The 18,429-nt window shown below is 48.6% G+C and overlaps 4 protein-coding genes across 4 annotated transcripts; 1 reads left to right on the forward strand and 3 right to left on the reverse strand.

Moving 5' to 3' along the window:
• Positions 1 to 806: 806 nt before the first annotated feature.
• LCP9604111_4396 (uncharacterized protein) lies at positions 807 to 6,530 on the forward strand (the record flags this gene model as incomplete). Its single annotated transcript, XM_039072090.1, has 8 exons — positions 807 to 886; positions 1,126 to 1,403; positions 2,377 to 2,421; positions 2,478 to 3,144; positions 3,195 to 3,923; positions 3,983 to 5,862; positions 5,912 to 6,244; positions 6,295 to 6,530. The coding sequence occupies 8 exons, from the start codon at positions 807 to 809 to the stop codon at positions 6,528 to 6,530; spliced, it is 4,248 nt and encodes a 1,415-aa protein (XP_038929438.1).
• A 2,119-nt stretch (positions 6,531 to 8,649) lies between these two features.
• LCP9604111_4397 (Zn(II)2Cys6 transcription factor domain-containing protein) lies at positions 8,650 to 10,127 on the reverse strand (the record flags this gene model as incomplete). Its single annotated transcript, XM_039072091.1, has 4 exons — positions 8,650 to 9,129; positions 9,200 to 9,535; positions 9,594 to 9,920; positions 9,993 to 10,127. The coding sequence occupies 4 exons, from the start codon at positions 10,125 to 10,127 to the stop codon at positions 8,650 to 8,652; spliced, it is 1,278 nt and encodes a 425-aa protein (XP_038929439.1).
• Positions 10,128 to 15,406: 5,279 nt separating this feature from the next.
• Positions 15,407 to 15,818, reverse strand: LCP9604111_4398 (uncharacterized protein; the record flags this gene model as incomplete). Its single annotated transcript, XM_039072092.1, has 2 exons — positions 15,407 to 15,637; positions 15,690 to 15,818. 2 exons carry the CDS (start codon positions 15,816 to 15,818, stop codon positions 15,407 to 15,409), a joined length of 360 nt encoding a protein of 119 aa, XP_038929440.1.
• A 245-nt stretch (positions 15,819 to 16,063) lies between these two features.
• On the reverse strand, positions 16,064 to 17,766 carry LCP9604111_4399 (DUF2461 domain-containing protein; the record flags this gene model as incomplete). The annotated part of the gene is made up of 6 exons (XM_039072093.1): positions 16,064 to 16,557; positions 16,654 to 16,724; positions 16,782 to 16,801; positions 16,872 to 16,973; positions 17,034 to 17,149; positions 17,202 to 17,766. 6 exons carry the CDS (start codon positions 17,764 to 17,766, stop codon positions 16,064 to 16,066), a joined length of 1,368 nt encoding a protein of 455 aa, XP_038929441.1.
• Between the last annotated feature and the right edge of the window lie 663 nt (positions 17,767 to 18,429).

Raw genomic sequence — 18,429 nt, forward strand, 5'->3', positions numbered from 1 at the left:
TCCTGATCTCGCAGGGCCAAGTCGATTTCCGATCGAGTCGGTTATCCGCAAGTTGCATGTTGACTTTTTGTTGACCGCAGAAGCCGTATGCCACTAGTCATCTTTGTAGAATATAGCGACTCATCCTGATGTCAGATTTTATCGGTGACACAACAGTGGAGATGTATTGGTCCGATCTGACTGCCACTCCGACAGTTCATTTGACGCTATGGCTTGGCGCTGCTAGAAGAATCATAAGGTCACTAGATATCAAAATGTAGTTGTCTAAATACTGTCTTTGTAATTTAATATCTACTGTTATTTCACCTCAAATGAATCATCGCTTGAAATTATAATAATTCTCGTACATAGTGGTGTTGGGTTGTGGCCAGAAACAGATATATATTCCTCATATATACAACAACAATTAATCTAACATGATAGCTTGCTTCTTGATCATTAATATTGATATTGATTTCTATCGAACAGACCTATATAAGATACCACAAGTCACAAGTATACATATTTCAGTTACCAGGTCCGTCGAGTACGATATCTACTGCCGGTCATATGGCTAGGAATTTGTTGGTCAAATCACTGTAGAACCTCCGCTTGAAACCGAATCTGTTGTATGAATTAGGTAATCACTATTGGCACAGTAGAAAGATCCTTCATTGGCCGGTCGATCGTTAGACGTTGTACAGCCTTACGTGGACATGACTAAAGCCGTCTACGGGTCCCAACCTGGCTTGGAAGCGGTTAAGCTTCTCAACTTCGCAATCTGACCTGAAGACAAATTTGATTTCATATCCCCTGAAATACCCACCATGGCAAATCTCAGACCTCCATTCACCGAGGAGACAGCGCAGAAAAAAGTCAAAGCAGCACAGGATATGTGGAATACGAAGTAAGTCTCGGAATTTTTCATCTCTATGGCCATGTTCGAAAGAAGGGTGAAGGCTTCATCCCTTGCATTCTTGCCGACTTGTATTGTTTGTCCGTGCAGATCGCCCTGGACACATGCAACATGCCTCCGACGGGGAGGATTTCTCTTGTGCTGTTGAGATGATGGACTATTATTATTTGATTGTGCCAAAATAGATGACGTTAGTGATGTCATCTCCCGTTCTGACTATATGCGATTAGGGACCCTGCCCGAGTCGCTCAGGGATACACCCCAACGTGCATATGGCGTGTTCGAGACTCATTCTTTACCGGGACAGAATCTATTGTGGCGTTCTTGCAAGCGAAATGGAAACGCGAGCGTAGTTACAGACTTCGAAAGGAACTCTTCGCTTTCCGGGATGATCGCATCGCCGTGCAGTTCTGGTATGAGTTTCAGGATGTGGAAGATGAGATGCGCTGGAAACGGTGCTATGGATTGGAGGATTGGACTTTTGATGAGACAGGGAAGATGCGCAAACGTATGATGAGTGGAAATGATGTTCTCATCGGACCGGAAGGTAATGGCGAGGGGCGGTGGTTTGCAGACGAGCTTGACGTGAACGATGTACATATTAGTGAGCAGCATTGGTGATATCACGATGCAGATCTGAATAGACCCGAGGATGTGATTGTTCTACTATTACTGCGGAGCTCTATAAAATCTATATAACTAAGAAGGAGGATATATATGTGCAACTTTATTTGGACTCTTAATTTGGCCCTAAGAACCGGATACTAGAACGTGCAAAGCTTAGGGATATGGCATGCTCAACACAGATAGACCCCTGTACAGATAAGATGGTTAATAGCCCTGGGGGTTGAAATTTGATTTGTTATTATCCCCCTTCCTTGCGGGAATGCCATATCGCCCGGACGATCGCAATTGATGTTGACAATGAGAGCACGATATGAGTTTGAATTGTGAGATACAAAATTATTTGAGTCAGGACCTGAGATATTTCCTTTGAAAAAAAGAGCAACGAATCCATTGATCAAGGCGCTAGTCCCGAGAGCGGAGCAGTGTGAAGTGTGAATAGTGACAGGAATTTTTAATGGTTCTGCCTCGCCACGACGCTGATCGATCAAATCTCATGATAACAGGCAAATATGCCTACATGGAGTCAAGCGAATACATCGTACCCAGTAAACAACAATAGAGGGTGCTAATGACATTCCGATGGGAAGGAAGGAATCTCTCATTCCAGTCCAGCCCAAGCATGCAAGCCAACCTCTTGCCCTTCATGAATATTGACAGTTCCAAACTTTTTACCCTCCGTCTTGTGTTTTTATCTCTGTCGCTTAATATCCTTTCTCTTCTTTTTTCCCGCTGCATCTCCGTCGATGATGTGGTGTTGACCAGCCCTTGTCACTCTTTAGTTTTCTTCTCTTCCTTCTTTCCCAGAATAGTCTGGAGCCGATCTTTACACATAACGTCTTTTTGTTGACTCCCAGAAAGAGCTGTATTTTTGCATTTGATCTATTTTTGTTGTGCGTTGGGTATTGGTCTCCACAGATGATTGTTGACGTTGAACGGTCTGCTAATAGGCGTCTAGAATCACGACTAATCTCTAAACTTCAAGAAGACGTGGAAAACACATGCACGACTTGCAGAGCCTCTACGATGGATCAGATAATGTCAGACGTTAATGACTCTCAGCGGAGGCGTCAGCCCTTGAGAGACGCGTCGAGTCGGATAAACCATTCCAAGTCGCCAAATGTCGTCGAGACACCGCGCCTGAGGATCGAGGAATCCGAGCAGCTAAAGAGTCCAGACCGGGTGTCCTTCCTTATGACCCCGACCCCGCAAAGAAACAAGGAAAATGAACGGCTCTCCGTGGCCATCGACTCGCAGCCTGACTCAGCCCGGAACTCCATCATGTCTGCAGCATCCATTTTGTCGACCAAAGGTAAGAGGAAAACACATGTGGGACCATGGCAGCTGGGACGAACACTGGGGAAGGGAGCCACTGGGCGGGTTAGACTGGCAAAGCATGCTGTTACTGGACACACAGCCGCTATCAAAATCGTTTCGAAGAAGTCAGCTGCTATGGTTCAGAGTGAGAGTATCGCGGCAATGGACCGTAATATGGGGAACTTCCCTACCAATGCGGCCACCCGACAAATGCCCTGTGGAATTGAACGCGAAGTGGTCATCATGAAGTTGATTGAACATCCGAATGTGATCAGCCTCTATGATGTTTGGGAAAATCGAGGAGAATTGTTTGTGCACCCAACCTTTGAAATTGAGAATACACTAACGCAATAGATAGGTACCTTGTCCTTGAACACGTCGAGGGTGGAGAGTTGTTCGATTATGTATCCAACAATGGACCATTGCCGGAAGAAGAGGCCGTACGACTATTCCGACAGATAATTGCGGCCCTTGGGTATTGTCATCGTTTCAATATCTGCCACCGGGATTTGAAACCCGAAAACATTTTACTCGATGCAAACCATAATGTCAAGCTCGCTGATTTTGGCATGGCGGCACTGCAACCTGCTGGCCACTGGCTGAATACTTCATGTGGTAGCCCTCATTATGCAGCACCAGAAATCATTTATGGCCGCAAATACCGTGGCGACAGAGCTGACATGTGGAGCTGCGGTATCATCTTGTATGCTCTTCTGACTGGTTACTTGCCTTTCGATGGAGGGGATCTGGGAAGCACCCTGCGGCTTGTGAAGAAAGGAGACTACGAGATCCCTTCCGAGTTGAGTGATGAAGCAGCCGATCTCATCCAGCGTATTCTTCAAAAGCGCCCAGAAGATCGGATATCCATGCAAAACATTTGGTTGCATCCGTTACTAACTAAATATGAAAAGCTTCACAATGCGATGATTGATCACTACGTCGGTCCTCCTCCTGCCCTGTCGGTGAAGGACTGCGGTCAAACCCTGTCCTGTCAGCAGGACATCGATCTCGATATCCTTCGCAATTTGCAGACTTTGTGGCATGATGTCAAGGCAGACGAGCTAATTCAAAGACTTCTTTGCATCGAGTAAGTAATATCTGGTAGATATGAGAAATAACTTGCGTGACGCTAATAAATCCCCACAGACCAACGCATGAGCGAATGTTCTACAATGCTTTGGCAAGATTTCGTGATGAGCAGCTGGAGAACTATCAAGGACAGCCTCTAGAGTGCTCAGCTAGTGACTATCACCACATATCTCGCACTGGCGGTAGAATTCGTCGAGGCCGCAGCCAAACGGGTCAGGGTAGCTCCAAGCATCGCTCTCACTTCCCATCTGTTAAAGAGTTCCCTCGTCGCCTCAGCTCCTTCAAGGAGCCAATGTCCCCCGGGACGGTGGCGAGCTATGACCCATACCGGTCACCCAAGCATAGTGACACAGCATCCGAAGCACAGTATGCCCATGTTACCGTCCGCCGAGAGCCCTCAGATCAATGCCAAGCTATTCTATCGTCGCCAAGGGTGAATCCTCCTGCTTCCATTGCAGAGGAGCAAGAGCCAGAAGAATCAGATCGGCCGGATGGCTCGCCGTTCACGGTTCTCCAGAAGCGAAAGCAGGGACCTAGCTCTATGAAGTCATTCGTCTCTTCCAGGGTACCTCATTCTAGCTCCCGCGCGCCGGGATTGTCGACGCACTCGATGAGCTATCGTCGCAATGTTTCTTTCCACCACGCTCGCAACCGCTCTCATGGATCTGCATCTGCTAAACTCAAGAAAAGAAAGATTGTCTCACCGAATCAGCCAAATGAGATCAAGCGGTCACCGAGTACCTGCAGCTTACAACTTATGGCAGATGGCCTCGATATCCCGGATATGCCAAGCAGCCCATCCCTGCCAGCACAGCCAACCATGGTGCGAGGGAATGGCCCAAAGGTCAAGAGCTTGGGACAAGTCAGAAAGGTTCGTGATACAGACTACACATGGAGGGAGGACACCCGGAAGGTCTCCCATGAGCTCAGCCAGATCTGCGAGGAGGCATTCAATGGAAGCTCTGCCACAACCATTCGCACTACGAGCGGTGGATCCGGTTACGAAACACCGGGAACTCCAGTCTCAATGGCAAGCCCTGAGCAAGTTCAGCCTAATTCGACGACCCTGGCGCCTAACACTTCCAAGGAGTCATCCGGACCCTACAATATTAAAGAGCTTATCGAGACACGCCAAAAGCTCTTTGAGCACGGCCGGGACCGAAAAGACAACGTTCCTGCTTATCTTTCTGGTGTCATAACTCATCTAGATCGCTTGATCGAAGAAGACCAGGTCCAGAATGGTGCACGGAAACCGTTGGATGTAGCATCCTTCAAAGATCCTTTCGTCACTTCACCAAACGAGGGCTTCCCCCCTGTTACCAACGATAATCGCGCAAGCCCTTTCCGCGCACTAAGCCAGATTAGCCCTCGACGGCAGCAAAAGCCACGGACTTCGCTCGCTACATCTCAGGGCGGCGATGTGAAGGCCACCATCCGGATGGTACCACACAGCTCACTGCCCTCCATGGAAGAAGTTAAGCCTTTGACTATTCGGAAGAAGAACTCCAGCAAGTTCGCTTCTTCCGATGTTCATGAATTTGCTATGGTTGATTCTGCGGGTGGCGATCGGAACCTTTCCATTGGATCGCGACATGCTGGTCAACCTAGTGGGCTGGCTCCCATTGAAGAAGTTCCGCTATCCCCTAAAAAAACCACACCCCATGCCCAGGAAGGAAAGAAATGGTCATGGTTTAAGCCTCGCCCTCAGGGCTCTTACAATCCTCCTGCTCTCCCACCCAAGGACAGCCATCTCATCATTCCTAGTGGGGGCACAACTGTGCACAATGCAATTACCCTCGAGCCTGCGTTTCCCCCCAAGACACAAAGCCCACAGCAACTTCCCCGACGAAAGGCATCTATGGATCGCTTTGGCGGTGGCTTTTTGAAGAAACTTCTGACTAAGAAGTCCCCTCAGAATATGGAAGAACCTCCTGCTAGTGAGTGCAACATCGGCTTCTTTTGCATCATATACTAACCAATCTATAGACAATGAAAAAGACCCTCAAACCACGCCAACCAAGGACAATCGTTATTCTTCCCTGATGTGCAAGGGTCTCGCAGACACCGACAGTTCCGTTGAAGCGGATGATCCGCCAAACCCATTCCCCAACAAGCGCCGCTCAGTTGCCAACCACAACTGGTTTGCCCGGGTTTTCCGGATCAAGCCTGCTACCCACGTCATTGCACTCAACACGTCCAAGGTTAAGGGACGCAAGGAACTCTACAAACTCCTTCGCGAGTGGCGGGATTTTGGCATGGAGGATGTGTACCTGGACAAGACTAACGGCATCGTTCACGGTCGTGTCAGCGAAGCAAATTGTAAGTCACTCATTTCATCCGATCCAATACTTGTGCTAATTATCCCCTAGTCCTCCAACTTCGGGAGGTTGAGTTCACTGCTGAATTCTACACTGTCCTTGAGCACGGCCACCAAGCCAACCTCAGCCTGGTTCGCTTTAAACAGGAGCGTGGAGCCGCATCGTCTTTTAACAAGGTCGTTGAGACAGTGCAGAGCACACTGATGCGCCGTGGCATGGTTGTTGAAGACCCATTTCGTGCAAAGAAGATGTCCAGCGTTCTGGATTCCGTCCCTAACCACAAATAAACTATTTCACGACTCATTTTCTGGATAACCCCTCGATCCCACTATGAAGGATCGCCTTCAAATACTGATAGCCAACCATCGTCTTTCGGTTCTCACCACTACGTCCGCAAACCATCCCACTGGCATGCTGCGTTCCAGCCCTGCAAAAGCACTTTCCTTGCATCTCCTATTGTCCGCCCGTTCAGATCCACACTCGTTTTTGTCTCGGACAAGACCCAGAAACCTCACAGGCCTACCTAGTATTGCCGGCCACATCCATAGTTTCATTTCATTTTGTACCCATCGATCATTTCCATGTCTTCCCTTTCTCTACTTGTTAATTATCCATTTATTTCCGCTTGTGTGTCACTTCTGGGTTCTACCCATTTGTCAATTCCACCAATCTTCTAATCGATCGGGTTTCACCTCTTCATTCCGCGTTTTTGCATACAATGCCTAATTTCAGCGAGTCGCCCATGTCCTAAGGCATCAAAGCCAAGGAAAAATTCCGTATATCTAATTAGTGTCATTGAAGTGGCTGGAATAGTCAATGTCCACACATTATACATTCTATCCTCAGCGTGAACATTGCCCATGGATAGGTCCTTTATCCAGATTAGGGCAAGTCACGTGGTAATCACTCGCATATGTACCCAAATGTATGTCTGCCCGTGCCCGGTCTACATCGTACATACATACGCGGTCTATGCAGGTCGCAGTATGCTGAATGGGGTAGGTGCATGATGTAGCATGATGTAGCATGAAAAGAATGCAATACTCGATCTCCAATATGCAGCCAAGATTCCCCCTTCACAGGGACAAACCATGCAGCCAATAGTCGCGCTATCTAGGGCTGAGAACCCATCCAGCTCTAACACTCCACCTAGATCAGAAAAGACCACCCTAGATCAGAAAAGAGGCTAACGGGAAGTAAGGGAAACGGCACCCCACAACAAAGAGAAAACTAGGAAATGCTCTCGTCCAGATGGGATCAATTGGATCTGCAAAGCCAGAGAATAATACTCGGTATAATTCGCATCATAGAATTTCATCAGAAAGCGCTCAGAGATACAAGGATCCCAACGGAAAGTGGAATAGCACGCGGCAATAACTGAATAGCAGAAAGAGTGATCAAACAACCTCCGGATATAAGTATAAGCAGATATTTGATAACGAAAAGACAGGGAACAGTAAAAGAAATGAGAGGACAAACAAATATAAAAAAAGATCAAAACAGTTCCAACGATAATAATCAAGGCAAAGGGAAAATATGACACAGCCAACCCAAGTATTTTAGTCGCATAGGCGAGAAAACAGATGGCCACACATACATCGTAAAAGATGTAAAAGAGTAGTAAATAGACAAATGCCTTCCCAGTAATGTAAAATGGAAAGAAGAAAGTAGAAAGAAGAAAAGACAAAGCTGACAACAGTGAAAAACGCGATGAGTGAAAACGAGACAAAGTGCAAAAAAAAGATAGCCACCCGAAATTCAAATAACAATGCGGATAATATCTGCAGCCTCGTAGTTGTGAAATGAATTCCACGGAAAAGACAGCCGGAGAGTGTGTGATTGACGGTGATAGTGCAGAATGCGTTCATGCTACATTTTCAATCGAAACTAGCAAATGAACTGCATGCACCTGAAAATCATCCCAAACCACACTCTCAGCAAAGCCAATCAATCCTTGGAATTGCGATTATTCAGATATCGAGGCCGAGAAAAATCGAAAAGGAAAAACAAAGATATGGGAGTAAAAATTCGTATGCTGATAAGACCAGAGCCCATAGGCCTGGAAGTTTCAGTATCAAGTTCAAAATGGTGCTCGTGAAGCTCGTGGGTTCGCGTTTCGTGACCTTGTGATAGATCAGAGAGTGACGTTCTTGTCTCGTTCATCGTCCAGGTACTCGTCATTGTCTGGAATGTCATTCCGAAACTCCCCTTGCAGCCCAATCCACAACGGTCCGATGAGACCTCAAATCTTCTTTTCAAATTGTAGCTCTCAACACATGGCACTTGGACCGTGTGGCCAGCACACGGCCCATTCCGAATGTTCCTCATTCCTCACCGGTCCCGTAAGGCATTCTTTCGTGCATTTCCTAGTTTCCACCAGGATATTGAATAGCAACGTAGGTATTACTATTGCGGACCGCGGCGATTCAGCGCATTGAGCATATCACTATCAGTGCTGGAGCGACCCTGGGAATCGCCGGGGTTCAGCATATCGCGCACATTCAGGCCACCTCGTTGCGAGCCACCCGGGGTAGAAGTTGGCGGCGGTGTCACTCCCCCTGGCTGAGGGGTACCACTTGACTTGATTGGCACGCTACCCTGTTGAGCCGAGACTGGGGGTATGCTACCCTGGTGTGGAGTCATAGGCGCCTGGTGGGGCTGCATAGGTGGGAAGGGTGAGCCGTGAGGTGAGGAGGAGGGGCGTGGGTCGTAGTTATAAGCCGACGGCGGTGAGGTGCGCCGATCGTGGATAGGCGGAGGGGGATAGGCGTAAGGGCTCGGGGTAGTGTGAGTTTGGTATCCTGGAGCAGATCCAGCGGGCGTCACGGGAGCCAGATTGGTTGGATCGGGGTACTCAAATCCAGAATTTGAGCCTCGGCGGTGTCTCTGCGCATCAAAACATCAGCTCGAGTCTCTCTTTCTCTCCCTCTTACCAGAGGGGGAATGGCGGCCTTACCGGATCGGGCATGGTTGACGCAAGGGGCAGCGGGACACCATCCATGAAAGGTCGTCCATTTTGATAGTACATCCCTTGGGGCGGTGGCAAGGTGGTCTCTGGAGCCTGCGGCTGCTGTTGAGGGGGCAGAGGCTGTCCGTGGGCACCGTACAGGACAGGCGGCCCACCGCGGCCCCCTGATCCATTCTGTCCAGGTCGTAAATGAGGGTAGGCGGTGTGTGCGGGCACAAAGGCTTGGGTTTGCGAAGAGACTGGGGTGAACATGCAGTCTTGGTTGAATCGAACACAGTTACTGCACCGTCCATCTGCGGAGGTCTCGAAACCCGAGCAACGAATCTATCCGGTCAAAATTAGCGCGTGATGACTCGCAAATGGGGAGGAATCCCCTCTGTACCTTCCGGCGCCGACAATACCGGCATGCAATAGCCGTTCGCTGTCGCGGAGCTGCTGCTTGATAAGGCCCTTGTCCTGTTTGGGGTCCATATGCATCGGCGCGATAAGGACCCGGCGGAGGTGGGAGACGGTAGGGATCTTGCGCTCCGTGGATAGCGTTCATGGCTTGTGGGTGCGGATATCTTGGATCCGGGTACTGCGCCGGGGAATACTGCGATGGGGCGTACTGCGGAGGAGGAGGATACTGCGATGGCGCGTATTGTGCGGGAGGGGGATATTGGTAGGCACGGTCCTGGTCAGGTGGCGGAGGGTAGGAAGTCGGCGGATACTATGAAGCTATCAGCAACCGCAGCCACCACAAAGTCACAGCACTGTAAACAGGCTCTAAGACAGCACATACTGGGTAGGAAACCTGATCATCCGGACTGTTCCACTGGGTGGCTCTGGGGTCTCGATGATCTCTTGGGTCTCTAGGATCCTGGCGATTTGGATCACCCTGACGGCTAGGGTCGTGATCGTTGGGATTGCCCGACATTTGTGTTATTGGGGAAGAGTAAGACGAGATAAGTAAAGGATGCAGGGATGATGTCGAGTTGGTGAAAAGGGGAGATCGAATCACACGGACAAAGTGAGCATAGCGCAGTCACGCAGGGGAAAGGCAAGAAGGGCAGATGCAGGAAGATCCCAAAAAAAAAAAAGGAAACAGAAAAAGGAAATATAGGAAATAGGAAAGCAGAAGGGGAAAAAAGAAAAAGAAAAGAAAAAGAAAAAGAGAGCCTCGGTGATTATGACGTGAGCAGATATAAGGAATTGAAAACCCCACGACAAGATAAGCAGAGAAGAGAAGAAGAAAAAGAAGCTCAGATCGGAATGGGCAGAGAATAAAGGGAATGAATTATTTGATTGGAAAAGCACAGGGGAATTTTTAGAGAACGGGGTGGAGCCCGGGCAGCGCGGGCTAAAGCGGCGCCAGTGACCCATAGACATGGAGGGGGGATTACTGTACAGTGACAGTGTATCTATACGCGGACCATTGTATGTAACAGTTTGTGTGTCCATGTCGAATACATGCATGGATACGGAGTACATCGAGTAGGATGACCTTACCTTACGCTTTCATTTCATCCAGTGAAACATGGGAGACAAGATTTTGAACCATGGAATTTAATCTAGGGTACCAGATTTCCGTTGCCATGAAGCCGAGAACGGCGACCGCTCTTACTTTCTGGTTTCTTTTTTCATTCTTTTCTTTTATTTTTATTTTTTTCAACTAGTAGTAGCGCCCGAGAGTAACTTTCCACGTTTTTCGCCACTCTACATTGTTACCTGGAACAATGGTTATACCTCCATAATAATAATGGAAACAGTTCTACATGTTTAGAAAGATTATTTCAACTTCCAAAGTTGACATCATCATCAATGTGGCAGGTGACCTCTTTTGCATGGGTCAATCCATGCACGTCAATTCCTCCGAGTGACCCTTGCTGCGTAACCCGCCCATGGACGAACGACCGCCTCGGACCGTAGTCGCACAACCGCAACCGGCCCCGCGGAACCAGGATCATTTTCCATGGCGATGGGCTCGGGTCGGGGCGACACATTCCCATGCATAATCGGGGTTGGTTTAATTGTATTTTATTTTTATTCCAACCATTAAATGGCAGTATTATATACCCTATTTTTTGTCTTGACCAGGACTCCCTAGTCCATCAAGTACATGGAACTACTGCATGTAGGTACTACTTTGAAAGAAAAATTCAAGCGGTGAAAGTGTGGCGATCAGACTTCAGCTGAGGGAGTGGGGTTAAGCTAGACCACTCGCCACTCTTCAACAACGAACGGCATCCATAGGAAGACAAAGGTTGGATATGGAGTATGGCACAAAGTCTGTGTGAGGAAAAAAAAGTGTGACGAGAGCGGATCTGAAATGAACCAGACTTTGGAGGGAAAGAAAGAGAGAACGAAGGGGGGTGGAGTGCCCTAAGTTCCCAGGGCTGTAGCACTGGATCCGGAAAGCCCATAATGAGCCAAGGTAACCTGCATTAGCGCTGCGCTGACAGGGCGGGTTCCTTGTCCAAGAGCCACAACCACGTTGTACGGGGGGGGCTATTTAGCGTACGCCCCCCCGTCACCGCCAATCTCTGATCAAAGTCTTCAGCCCATGTCATTTGCAATATACAGGGAATGTGGGTTCTGAGATAAAGTGTGAATAATAGCAGATGGTCATAGCGATGGGGGGTTAAAAAAAAAAAGAGCCCACCCGCACAACCATGGATTGAATAATATATCGAGCAGATTGTAATAATACGAGTGCTCTGTACTATTGCGCAGGATTAATCAATCAAGTTTCGGGGTACTTGTCCCACGGGCCGCTCCGGCCTTCCCGCCGATCTATGCATGTGTGCCATCTGGCAAAAATACATCCTCGGCTGTTACAGTACAGTATTTATCTACGTCTCGGGGGCACATATATCTTCTACATACCGTGCTATCATAGACATGACCTACTTGTCTTGGTTACTTAAATATTTATGATATGATTACATGGATACCTCATGAAAATAGGTACATGTATAAAGTGCTCGGTTTTCATAAATATAATACACTATCGGTAATACACAGTAATACGACGTAAAATGGAGTACCTCCCGATATAAGACAATCCTTTCAGGCCACGTTTTTCGAACCCAATCGACTGCATTGCCGTCCGCGTCTTTCCGTTCCCCACTCTCAGGCGTGGCATGTTCAGCTTTGTCCTTCTAGTATTAGCGTGCTCTCCGAAGACTTTCTAAGATCCACCCGGTCCAAAGCTGCTGGCCACTCGATGCTGTTTGTCCTAGAGACGCGCTAGCTGTCCTCCAAACTAGCCCATCCGACAGGGACTGAGCGCTGTTTGTCGAAACTGAACGCCCAACGCTAGGGGACCCATTCCGACCCGGGGCCTTTTTACAGGCTGCGACGTTCCATCGTAAAGTTTTTCTTATAACATTTTTACATTATATAATATTTTTGTACTTTTTTTGGTTTCAACTTTGCATTTAGTGTGATCTTTTTCTATTTTCTATTTATTTATTTTTTTTCCCCCGAAATTTCTAAGTTTTCGTCCCAACTCCAAGGTATAAAACCCCCTCCTTACCCACACGGGAGCGCGTCTATCAGCAAGGATGGAGACGGGTCGGGCACTAATAGACGCAGCCCGCATGTCTATACGGTCACGGGAACACCATAAGCACCAATATAGTAATGAGTAAAAAAATTCACAGGGAGGGCAAGGTCTGTGCTGGGGATCTGACGTGGCGAGGGGTTTTTTTTTTCTGCACTGAGCCGGAACAAGGCAGTGCTTTCAAAGTCGGTGTACAGCAAACTCGAACGTGCAGGTCGTGTGATGGGAGATGCCTGATGACTACCTGATCCTGGGAAAAGCATATGCGAGATCGGCAAGAAGTCATCATTAGCCGAGTCTTTGATCTTTCTTTGCTCTTCTGTTCTTCCTCCCTTCGGGTCAAGCAAGTTTCCTATTTCTGTTATTCGTGTCATATTCGCATCTGATTGGTTCCCACCATCTATACTCCGTACCTCATCGGTCAACAGGTGAGCCATGCTCCTTAACTCTATTCGGGCGCTATTCGGGAGACAAAGCGAGTCAATTCCACTTTGCTTTTTCTGGATGTGGTTCTCGGGAGCGTGCGTGAAGCTAGGGACCTATGGCATATTTAATTGATGCGCAGGTTAACTGCTTCGGATTTGCTTTTTCGAGTCCGGAGTCCATTTTGCTTCTTTAGGCTTGCTTTTGACTTTGCAAATCTGAAACCACCTAGGTGTTTCCGGCTAGATTGGATTTTGTATTGCATACAGATGCATTTAGGGTATCACCAATCTAACTCAACAGTAGGTGTCTCATAAAATCGACCGACTCTCTCAAGGTTTTAAAGGTCGATCCGGCGTCTACCTTGATCCCTGGGTTTGAGTTAATTGGCTGTTCTAGGTCAATAAACATCATGCCTGTCGATAACAAACAAGACAAATTGTGACATGTGATTACTCCTACCCTAGACGTTTAACCCCAAGTGTATAAATCTTGTCAGCCCTTGAGCAACAGAATATAGTTCGGGAATTCAGATTCCACGAAGAGTATTTAGGGAATGAATAGAGTATAATTAACATGTTTAATCCCCGACATAGAGTATAGACCCATCATGGTCTTGAACCGCGAACTTCTAGCCCTAAATATTCCTTGGGAAGTCGAAATACCTTCGATATCTCGCAAGACTTTAGCATATTCCATTCTCTGTATATCTAGTGACTTACTTAAGGCCGCCATTCACAAGCTTTGAGTCCCAAGTGTTTATGAAATAATGTCTACTTATTCTGTGACCGAGGTTGTGTATGTCCTTATATCGATCTCTCAAAGATCACTCCGTACTGAAAGTGGGAATGCCAATCTTAGGTCTGATGCGTGAAGGACCATGACAATATACTGGACCCCGGGATAAGAAATGCTCATCGTGGACAGCCGAGTATTGAGTTGATACATGACCATCACGACATACTAGACTGAGACCAGCGGACCCTGCCTGAAATGAACAGCATCGTCCGAGAATCAGAAATCCGCAGTGCATACCAAACACATACAGTATGCATTACTCCGTACAATGAAACAAAACAATACCACCCAGTCAAAAAAAAAAAAAATTGGAGTCCATTCCAGACAAGGAAGGTGCTCATCTCAAAGCCCAAAATCGGGGACGGCGGAGTAGAACTATCCGGGCCCCAATCCACATTGCCTGCAGGCCCAAGTTTAGTCTAGCGGGCATGCCCGACAACGGGCCGAACGCGGGCGCTTGCGGTGGCGATATCATGCGCGTCAACTGAGTGCTTCATTTAATTCGGAGAGTTGTGTCTTCTTTGGTTTGCATAACTATGTTGTACATTCGAAATTCGGTTGGGGAGGAGTGTAGATTGCAAAAAGGTTAAATTGTATATTGCACGCGAGGGGCTGCGAGGGGCTGCGCAGCCATTGGGTGCTGGCACGGCTAGCAGGATTGCGTCGAAGTGTCTAGAACTGCGTGTGTCACAGTAGTAATGTCTCAATTTGGAGCGTTGCCCGTGTACCATATAGTCTGCAGTGTGCAGCAGTGCGGCAGTGCAGCAACTAGAGGTGATATGACCGCAGAGCCAATGTTAGTTGCGTTATTTGGGCCCGCGCCAGTGTTCGGCCTGCAGTAGCAATCCAGGAAACGCGGCGGGGACTGACGAAAGAAGCCACGTGCAGGAGGCGTCAAGGTGGGGGATGGGATCCCGGTTTCACGTCGAGGACTTGCGAGAGACAAAAGACCCGAGCTAAGGCAGACGTTGAACGAGAAAAATAAAATGGAGAAATCTGACTTGTAACAAATACGAACAGCTCTTTATACCCCAACTTTCATACCACACACGCATGCCCCGAAGTAAGAGGCAAAGCGTAAAACAGAACAGATTGACCTCTCTCCCCCCTCCCGAGGTCCCGTCCAATGCCAAATAGGCGCGGGTGGTTCTCTCCAATCATGTCACTGATCAGGCATCACTACACTGTTGAGATACGTCACCTGTTTGAGAGACGAGGAGCGGTCAGCGGTCAGCAATACAGATTCTCCAACATAAAGGTTATTGTCCCAACAGCCTTCCGATCCTGTCAAAGCGGGAAGGGGAGAAAAGGAAAAAAGGGAGAAAAAAATAAAAGAAAAAATAGGGAAAAAAAAGAAAAAAAAGGAAACCCATCGTGACACCAGCGCTGGTTCGGGTGGGTAAAAGGGACGGCTAACACCGCCAAAGCGGCTAGCTTAGAAGTGAAAACAGACTAGTCAAGAGGGGGCAAAACCGGCGGGAAAGGGAAATCGGGAATCGATAGATTGGAACAGGGCTTACGAAAGGCTCCATGACCCCAACCAGAGTAGCAATCATCTCTTGGGCATTGTCTCCAGTGAGTTCATCGTCGGCAATAGGCTTGCCAATAGTGAAACTGCGTAGTCGAAGTAATTTGATGTTCTTGTTGTCTGCCTCGTAACCCTAGAAGGTGTGTCAGCAAGGGCCCTTCCAAGGTTCCAAAGATGAATCAGACGTGGAGCCTGGCGCGAGAGTGAACCATGGAACCAAAGTCGACGGCGTGAGAACGAATCCCATTCCAGCAAGTGCGATTCCCCATTGAGCGCAAACTGCCAACCTTGGAAATTGCGTTGCTGGGTTCCATGGTTGCGTTCCGGGAGTGAAAATTGGCCTAAAACACGGGTTGGCCTTTCCCGTAACCCCCGTGCGCGTGTCTTCCACATCTCCCGAGGTCTCGCGTTTGATGGTTCGGAGCACATGAAGCACTCGGGACATCTGAAACTCTTAAATTCTCTCGAATCCTCGGGTTCCTTCCATCTCTGGGGTAGCCGGGGTCACGTCCAGCAGCCCGACCACGGCATCGCTTGGTCAACCGCAAAGAACTGGTCTCTATGATCTCATCAGACCGTTGCTATCAAGGCCAGGAAGATGGTACTGGTCGATGCAGACGGGAATGAATTCCGTTTCAAGGACCAATCCCGGTCGGACGATGGACGCAACCTCGATAGCGAACCTTGTGCCCCCTGCCTCCAAGACCTCCGCGTCCCAGCCATAAATAATAATCAAACCGCTGACAATGAAACCGAAGCACAAGATGATGGGAAGGAGTAAAGTCTGCCTCAAGGGACACCATACTTCACATTGGGCTGAGGGTGGAATAAACAACAGAACACTTCTCACCTTGGGCTTCGTCTTCAGAGCAGACTCCCTATTGTGATGCGTAAAAGCATCCACAACCGCGTCGTCATCGTCGGACGCTCCCTTCAAAAACTCACGACGCATCTCCGGCGCGCGGAGTACCTCCTTCAAGCCATCCGAGTTCTCGTCGATGTCCTCTCGCAGCAGTGCAAGTGGCTCGGTCTCGGGGTTCCACAGCCCGCAGCCTATACACAGCGTGGGATTAGTCTCAATGGACAAAGATCACAAAGGAAGGCAGAATAGCGATGGCGACAGTGGAAACCAGCCGGAGGACAACCTACCAACAAAACAAGAGTTTGGCTGGAAGTGGACATAGTATGCTGCGTATGGGCCTTTCTTGCCAGTCCGAGACCTGCACTATATTCAGTGACTTGGCTTTCCAAGAAATTCATTGAACATTGACACTTACCAGGCAGCGGAGAAATGCGTCTATACATTTTGAATCAGCACAAGCACTGCTAACGAGCCCGCAGTACCACGCACCCCGCCACATACGCACGCATGCGACAGGCACAGCGAGAGGGACTTGGAGGGGAAGATAGCTTACCTTGTATGGAAGTGGATTCTTGCTGAAGCGAACATCCCTGTGGATGCGGAATACCTAGGGCAAAAGTTTATGAGTGCCGGGCACAGGTAAAGACAGGAGTATTCGCAAGCCTACCAGGTCCTTCACAGGAAGTTCAGGGATGGTAGCATCCACCTCTGCAATCTTCGGCGTGAGGGACTCAATAAATGTCTCAAAGTCCTTCTTTGCCGCTCGGTAATCCGGATCATGCGCTACACAGGTCAGCTAGCAACTCGATAACCGGGGTATATGCGCGCTTCTCACCCTTTAGCCATTGGCGGTCATTGTTACTAGCTAGATCGATCAAGAAAAGCCTAGTATTGGGATGTAAGGTCTCATCCTGGTACGGGGTGTTGCCCGCATCTCGAGCCTTGGGCTTTGCGATGATCACTTCTTGCCCGGGCTCCAGGCCCGCTCTGACGCCCTCACGCCAGAGCTCCTTGCCCTTCATAGGGTCGCTTCCGCTGCTGGTACTCTGTCGTTGCTTCCCCCTCGCACTGGGTTTCTTCTTCGCGTCCTCGTCTGTGTCGGAGAGTTGTTCCGGCTCCGCATCCTCGGCGGGGGATTCCTCCTCTGCTTCCTCGTACACAGAGCCAGAGGACTCCTCCGCAGAGACATCGGACTCCAACTCCGGCTCGTCGGAGTCTTCTTGCTCAAAGTACTTGCTCTTCCTGCTCGTGGACTTTGCCTGGCTGAGGGACAGGTCGACGTTTGACTTGACCCGTTTGACCCCCGGTTCGGCGGCGGACAGTCTGGCTGAAGCGCGTCGCTTTGACGCCGTAGGCGCTTCAGGCGACGTCAGATCAGGCCGAGATGACCGTCGTGGCATACTTAGATAAATTCAATGAAAACGTTCAAACTCGGTAGAGTCTTTGTCCACCCTTTCTTCTCTATAGAGTAAGGAGTTGGAACCCTGGTTTCGTGTTTGGAATTCAAGAAAAGCAAGAAAAGAAGCAAAATACTGTAGATGAAAGAATAAAAGTGATAAGAATAAAACCAGAAGGGTCCCACAGGCCTTAAAAACCGGCTGTAATAAACATTCTCCGCTTTTAGTCCCTTACTGTTTTTTATTTTTTTCCTCCGTTTTTCCCCCCTCAAGACGTATCGTTGGTACCTTCAGAGACATCAATGTTAGTTGTTGAGAAGTGATGTGTAGAAATTCAGATTTGTTGGAAATGGCTTATTGTCCATGATTATATATTCCGATCTCAGCTGGAGGAACTGATCGGGGATGAGACTGCGATATCGGTGATGGTTTTGGGCTGGCTACATGTAGTTGTGCCTAACATATTGCTGTCTTTATAGGGGGTGCACAAGGTCATTGACTTCACTAAGAGCTCTCAATATGTCCCAATCTCGGCCCTTGACTCAGTGGCAGATGTACTCCCACGCCTAGTCCCCTTTATTTTAGCTGTGTCTTCGTCTGTCGCTCTGACCATATCGTAGCCGGTGCTCGTTTGGTCTTTATTAAGGATCGATGGCTCGCAGTGGT

Source organism: Penicillium roqueforti, assembly GCF_015533775.1.
Source record: "Penicillium roqueforti strain LCP96 04111 chromosome Unknown scaffold_09, whole genome shotgun sequence".
Taxonomy (NCBI): Eukaryota; Fungi; Ascomycota; class Eurotiomycetes; order Eurotiales; family Aspergillaceae; genus Penicillium; species Penicillium roqueforti.